Source organism: Rhagoletis zephyria, unplaced genomic scaffold (genome assembly GCF_001687245.7).
Source record: "Rhagoletis zephyria isolate East Lansing unplaced genomic scaffold, Rhagoletis_zephyria_1.1 Rzeph_scaffold_02459, whole genome shotgun sequence".
NCBI lineage: Eukaryota > Metazoa > Arthropoda > Insecta > Diptera > Tephritidae > Rhagoletis > Rhagoletis zephyria.
In genome coordinates this window covers 54,297-62,144 of record NW_016159543.1, presented here as the reverse complement: position 1 = coordinate 62,144, position 7,848 = coordinate 54,297, and the positions used below count along the sequence as shown (strand labels likewise).

The following is a 7,848-nucleotide window of genomic DNA, read 5'->3' as shown; positions in this document are numbered from 1 at the left end:
ATTTTTTTAAAATGGATAAAGTCGTTCCTTTCATGTCGTAAATGTGTAGTTGTTGTTGATAATGTTTCTTCCCAACCTTTTGTTGCCTCTTCTGGTGTCCCTCAGGGCAGTATTCTGGGTCCATTACTCTTCATCATTTTTATTAATGATATATCTGATTGTTTTAAATTTTCTGAATTTATTTTATATGCAGACGATTTAAAAATTTTTAAAACAATTTCAAGTCGATCTGATTCAGCTAAGCTCCAGTCAGATCTCAATAACGTTGTGGCATGGTGTGATAAAAATCACCTTCAGCTAAATATTCGGAAGTGTTCTCACATAACGTTTTCTAAGTCTAGGCAGTTTTTGGCTACTTCATACTTAATTAAGGAATCACGTCTCACCACTTTGGATGAAGTTTCTGATCTGGGAGTAAATTTTGATTCAAATTTCCTATTTCTGAGTCATTTAAATTATATAATTTCTAAGTCATATTCTACACTTGCCTTTATTCGGCGCTTTGGTTCAGACTTTACTGATCCTTACACCCTAAAATTACTATTTACCTCGCTTGTACGATCTAAGTTAGAATATGCGGTCTTTATATGGAGGCCATATCACCTTTGTCACATTAATAGACTTGAGCGAATTCAAAAGAATTTTCTTCGTTTTGCTCTCAGATCGCTTAACTTTGCTGAACCGATTCCTTCGTATGATGCTAGATGTGCTTTAATATGCTTGAAGTCTTTACAAAATAGACGGAGTGTTCTTTCACTCTGCTTTATCTTTGATATTATCAGTCGAGAAATTGATTGTCCATTTCTTTTAGAGCGCATTTATTTTTACATTCCACAAAGAAAATTGCGGAGCAATGATTTATTCTTTCTGGAGCGAGTCCGGACGTTTTATGCATCCTATGCTCCGATTCATAGAGCATTGAAAGAATTTAATCAAATCTCAAATTCTTTGGCCTTTGATTTCTCGTCGCCTAAGCAATTGTGAAGCTCGGCCAAACACTAACAAATGTGTAAGCGCCAATCTATTATTATTATTATTAAGAAATTGTTTAAATTATCATTGAATGAACTATATAGTTAAGCTTGAACTTGTATCGTTAAGTATTTTTGTAGTAGTCTGTAAGAAATCATGTATTTCTAGATTTACTAGATATGAATAAATAAATAAATAAATAAACTCTTATCAGTCCAACACAAGCTACGCAGTCCACAAGATTGTTGTATCCAATTTGGTTTCGATTGGACAGATATATCCCATTAGGTAGAACTAGTTAAGCCTGGGGCAAACTAGTTTGACCTAAGATCGGATTTTACCGGTAACATATACATACATACATACATAGGCACTTGTAACTTACCCAGTCTTTATTTGACCTGCCACAAAAATTGCTAATGAAAACAATTTTCCTGCAAAATTGTGTAGATAGAGTATTTTGCTCTTGTAACAAAATGTTATTGCAGATAGTGGATTTTTCGAAATGAACATATAATACCATTAAAGCTAAATTTTAAGTTTAACATTATTGTCAGGGCTGAAAGATAAATAAGAGCTCACGTTACCATCAAAAACCAATTTTCATGAAAATTGCAGATAGAGAGTATTGAATATAAGCCCTCGATGTGATACTATTTTAGCATAGACCATCTTTCTGCGTAGGAGGCCTTCGGCCGCGCTTTAGGATTATAACCCTTACCCAATAGAATTCTCCTTTTGGTGGGCACCAACTGGGGCTACCGCCCCAGTGATGTAGCCTTGGGAAAGGATGAGGTAACTAGAATTCCCTTTCTGCGTGGTAAACCTGGGGCTACCGCCCCAGTGAGAATTTTACAAAAAAAAGAGCATAATTCAAACCAAATTTCTAAATAAATTACGGACCAAAAATTACAAAAGTAGGTTCTAAAATAATGTGTAGACCCTTGACTACAAGTGTGTGGAATTTTTTTTGGATCGGGCCACCCCTTTGGACGGAATAGCCCGAAATAGTTGGGACCGCTACTAAACCCAACCCAATATTAATTCTCTAATCGAATTCTAATGTTGATCTCTAATGAGATGCGAATGTGAATTTCAAACTGCTCTTTTGCTTTAATAAAAAACACGCTTTGTTTGTAAAATTTGTGTTGAATGCATTTGCAATAAAATAATAATGAATTATTTGAACTTAAACCTTATGACTCATTCATTTGGAATATTGCTTATTTACAATTAGTTGAATTTGCGTTGTTTCTCTAATCGTTCTCGAATCGAATTCGAATGTAGTACTCTAACTTCGTCATCGACTTGAGAATGATTAGATAAGTACCCTAGTTATTTAATGAAGAAATCCAAATTTCTCTAACGTTAGAGACTGTGTTTGCTGGGATATTCCATGGTGGAATTATTGCGCCATGTACATATTCCATGAATTTATTATTTATTTTTTCTGTCATTTGCAATTTGTGAAGAATGAATAGCTTCATCAGTGTGGGTATTTTCTTCAACTGCAAGTCCGGTATCTAATCTACTATTGTCCACTGGATAAAGCCAACGCTGATATAAATAAATCAAAAATACAACATCATCACGCAAGCAGGCCACTCTATGAGCCGTGGGCATAGTAATAATGAAAGCAAAAAAATCATCTATAAATGTATTGAATGCCTTATACATAAAAGCTCTCCATGGCAGGGCTGCAACTGACTTTAGCTTATAGTTAACAAATAATTGGGGTAGCATAAAAAGAAAGCCAAAAGCATAGACTCCATTAACAAGAGAATTCAGAGTCCAAGAATACCAACTTTTATGTGGTTGGTACAAGAGAGAATAAACAGCACCCGCGATACACAAAGGATATAATAAATAACTTAAATATTTCATTCCTTCTTTGTCAAATTCTTCGGTTCTCTTTTCCGCACTTCTGCTTGTTTCTAGATCTTTTGACTGCATTCTTTGCAAGCCTGTGAGGCCTATTTGTAGTTTCAATATTTTTTTGCACTTCCATAACTCTATAACCACACCAAGTCCTGCAGGGATCAGCACTAACATCGATGTATTCTCGTCCAGTAAATACAGAAATATCACAATTTGAGAGAACGCACGCCAAAGAGTCGTACGCGTTGAAAGACCTTCATACGATTTTTTTCTCCGCCAGAATATAACGTCGTTCTTAAACGATAGGAAGTCAAAGAGTAGCTAGGGGAAAATAATAATTAGTAAAAATAGTGTTAGCCGATTTATTACTTACATGTACACTGGCAACAAATATAGTACCGCAGAGAAGGTAAGCATTCGTGTCAGAAAACATACCCTTTAATTCATCTATATCCTTCTTGGAGAATCCTATCGTCTCCATCATTTGCATAGTATGTTCGACCATTAGCATTAAACGCAATTTTCCGATGCCAATAGGCGTATAATGAAATGTTATTTTGAACTCGGTGGTATTCTTGGTAACTTCTACCAAATTTTTTAAACGTGTATTAAAAAAATCAGTCTTTAAGATTGGCATTATTTTGTGATTGCGATTAATCTGGATAAGTCTTGCCATCTCTGGAGGAACATCTGCTTTCGATAGTGATATATTGTCGGTAAGCAAATTGACGTGCACCTGTGACATAATATGTGTAACTGGCCTCATTGCATACACATAGTCACTACTCTGTTTTGGGTTTTTCTTATTGTTGTAGTTTTTTGGGCTTTTATCTTTCTGTACATAATATCAACAAATTATTTGATTATCCTGGTTAAAAGAATACTAAACAACAAGAACTTACGCTATCGCCCAACAAATTAAATGCTTCTACTCGAGGAGTGGTATACTCTGTCAACCTGGTGGGAAGTATTACCGTTGGCCCGTCTCGTCTTAATGTTCTCCAGTCTAATGGCTCCCCTTTTAATGCTAGCACCACCTATATTTTACAATAGGGATTAAAAAAGCCCGAACAAAATATTAAAATACACATATGGGCATTTCTATGGCAGAAATTCATGAAAGCGAAAACCCAAAACGTTTTTTTAAGTTTGTTGTTGTTGTAGCGGCTACAACAACCCCGCCCAGATCGGTTAATATCTCAGTCGTTGTCGTCATGTTCCACTAACGGCAGCGCTAAGAAGCCTCAATAGGGTCGGCGTTAGGGTTGAGGGGTTTTCCGGGCATACGAAGAGATGTTACGAGTCATGGGGTGTCACTCCGCATGCCGGACACTCATTTGGTATTTAAGTTAGTAATAGGACTTAGTTATAAATGTATTAAACCATATTTTCAGTCAGAACACTATATTCATTACCGTTAACATTGCTAGACTTCATTAAAAGTAGTGGCTACGAAATTTAAAAAAATACAGCCTCATTGCGAGAGCAGTGTCGAGTGCGAGTCGTTTTTCGAGGGTCGAATATTTCTGCAAGACAGTAGACAATGCCAACAGTTGTGTTTTCTTGGGTTATCCAATCACGATCATTTCTCACGGAAACGGTCTAGATCATTCTTATTGGGGTTGGCAGCACTAATTTTATACTACTAACACGAGGAAGACGAAATTATAAAAATGAACTCACTAAATGCGGAAAAGTGTATTTAAATGAAATAATATTCAGTTAAACAAACTTGACTTGATGGTCACTTACAGCACAATTTTCTTTCCAATACTCCAGTATTTTGTTATTGTTCAATAAATGACTATCAGTGATCATCAAGCCAAGGTGCACGAATGGTATTTTCAGTCGAGAGTTCTAGCTTTAATTTAAGCCGAAGTGTAAGGTTCTAACACCTTTTGTTTTTTTGCTAGAGCTTCTCAAATATTGCAAAAAACGCGATTTTTTGATACTTTGACCACGTTTTTCTCAAAATCTGGACGTGATGGAAACTTTTTACTTACGGATTCGTAATCAGCATGAAAAAGTCTATTAAAAACAGCTTTAACATTTTATGTTACAAAATTGTTTCCCATTTTTGTTGGCCTGTGTTATCAGTGCCACAAACCAAACAGAGCGGATCATAAATTGAACTGACCGTTCCCACGACAGCCGGTTCTACGTACCGGAATGACTCGGGTTTTACCCGACCCAGGGCTTTTGTTTCGGCGATCTAACCCCGTTTAGGGCGGCGAAGTATCTCAGAAGTTGTTCGTCCATAGGGCTACATTTGCTACGTACACTTCTGCACAGGGCCGCTGAGTATGCCAGAGACGACTACACCACAACTCCACCGCAGTCAAGGCCTACGGACTTATCGACAGTGGACGGCATCATTTGTGGTCCCCTGCTGCCCAAACAGAGCAGCCTTCACGGCTAACCACAGTCCACTTGAGCAGCTCAACATAAACTCCACAGCACCAAAACACAACAACACAATAGACCACACCACAACCGCGACAGACCATACAACAGACACAGCCGCACCACCACCCACACGCCGCCGCCAACAACTCCTTGTTCCTCCTACAATCTGCACGGTATGTCAGACCAGGATATTCCGTAACGTGACAGTAGTCACGTGCAACACCTGCCTTACCTGGTGCCAGTTTAGGGCATGTTCAGGTCTGTGCATTACTCCAGATTGGACAATGAACTTCGAGGGCCCGTGTTGCGCTGCACGGTTANGCACCACCACCCACACGCCGCCGCCAACAACTCCTTGTTCCTCCTACAATGTGCACGGTATGTCAGACCAGGATATTCCGTAACGTGACATTAGTCACGTGCAACACCTGCCTTACCTGGTGCCAGTTTAGGGCATGTTCAGGTCTGTGCATCACTCGAGATTGGACAATGAACTTCGAGGGCCCGTGTTGCGCTGCACGGTTACAAACCCCAATTGCGACGGCACCCACTACCACCACAGGGCGGCACCCTCCACATCAGCGCACACAGCCAATGGCGGAAAGGAAACACACATCCCTCACACCACGCATAACAACACGTCTCCCGAACCACATGAAGCTCCTTCAATTCAACTGTAACGGACTACAGAGCAAGATCGAGAAGATAACCATCTTCATGGGAAGGCATGGTATATTGATAGCTGCGGTCCAAGAGACGAATATGCACAGAAATTCAACATTGTTGAATTGCGCCAGATGCAACGCNACTGTAACGGACTACAGAGCAAGATCGAGAAGATAACCATCTTCATGGGAAGGCATGGTATATTGATAGCTGCGGTCCAAGAGACGAATATGCACAGCAATTCAACATTGTTGAATTGCGCCAGATGCAACGCGCACCGTCGAGATCGCGAGCGAGATAATGGTGGTGGCTTAGCATTCATCACGCACCATACCGTGCAGTATCGTCTTATCGAAGCAGACATCGACCACAGGGATACCACCCTAGAATGTCAGGGCATTGCTATCCGGTGTAGTGGTAAGCAGTGCATGCTTCCACTCCGCAGAGCCTGGGTTCAAGCCCTGGTCAAAGCAACATTCGCAAAAAAAATTTAGAAAAAAGGTTTTTTCTTAACAGCGGCCGCCCCTCGGCAGGCAATGGCAAACCTCCGAATGTATTGCTGCCAAGAAAAACAGCTTCTCATTGAAATACAAACGCCGTTCGGAGTCAGCGTAAAACTGTAGGTCCCTCCTCTAGGTGTGACAACATTAAGCCGCACGCCACAAATCGGCTATTTGACTATTTTTAGTGTATCTTACAAACAAGAAGAAGAGAAATTTTGTGCGATATCATTTCATAAAAAGGGGGCCCAGTAGCTACTCTAATTCTTATTCACGAAGCCAAATTCAATAAAATGTTGTCAACAACAACAACAACAACAACTGCTTTAGTGTNCGGCACCCACTACCACCACAGGGCGGCACCCTCCACATCAGCGCACACAGCCAATGGCGGAAAGGAAACACACATCCCTCACACCACGCATAACAACACGTCTCCCGAACCACATGAAGCTCCTTCAATTCAACTGTAACGGACTACAGAGCAAGATCGAGAAGATAACCATCTTCATGGGAAGGCATGGTATATTGATAGCTGCGGTCCAAGAGACGAATATGCACAGAAATTCAACATTGTTGAATTGCGCCAGATGCAACGCGCACCGTCGAGATCGCGAACGAGATAATGGTGGTGGCTTAGCATTCATCACGCACCATACCGTGCAGTATCGTCTTATCGAAGCAGACATCGACCACAGGGATACCACCCTAGAATGTCAGGGCATTGCTATCCGGTGTAGTGGTAAGCAGTGCATGCTTCCACTCCGCAGAGCCTGGGTTCAAGCCCTGGTCAAAGCAACATTCGCAAAAAAAATTTAGAAAAAAGGTTTTTTCTTAACAGCGGCCGCCCCTCGGCAGGCAATGGCAAACCTCCGAATGTATTGCTGCCAAGAAAAACAGCTTCTCATTGAAATACAAACGCCGTTCGGAGTCAGCGTAAAACTGTAGGTCCCTCCTCTAGGTGTGACAACATTAAGCCGCACGCCACAAATCGGCTATTTGACTATTTTTAGTGTATCTTACAAACAAGAAGAAGAGAAATTTTGTGCGATATCACTTCATAAAAAGGGGGCCCAGTAGCTACTCTAATTCTTATTCACGAAGCCAAATTCAATAAAATGTTGTCACCAACAATTTCAACAACAACTGCTTTAGTGNCGGCTATTTGACTATTTTTAGTGTATCTTACAAACAAGAAGAAGAGAAATTTTGTGCGATATCATTTCATAAAAAGGGGGCCCAGTAGCTACTCTAATTCTTATTCACGAAGCCAAATTCAATAAAATGTTGTCAACAACAACAACAACAACAACTGCTTTAGTGTTTTTTTTTGATAATGAGCTCCCAGTGGAGGAAAAACGAGAAATGGTGAAGGCACTGCAATTAATCGACCGAAACCTAAAATTCAGTGAAAATAGGGCAATTT

The 7,848-nt window shown here is 40.0% G+C and overlaps 1 protein-coding gene across 1 annotated transcript; it reads right to left on the bottom strand.

Moving 5' to 3' along the window:
* Positions 1–2,174: 2,174 nt before the first annotated feature.
* LOC108366939 (cleft lip and palate transmembrane protein 1-like protein) lies at positions 2,175–3,949 on the bottom strand. Its single transcript, XM_017621432.1, has 4 exons — positions 3,938–3,949; positions 3,753–3,887; positions 3,224–3,685; positions 2,175–3,171 (listed from the first exon to the last, which is right to left on the bottom strand). The coding sequence occupies exons 1-4, from the start codon at positions 3,947–3,949 to the stop codon at positions 2,410–2,412; spliced, it is 1,371 nt and encodes a 456-aa protein (XP_017476921.1). The 3' UTR covers positions 2,175–2,409.
* Positions 3,950–7,848: the final 3,899 nt, after the last annotated feature.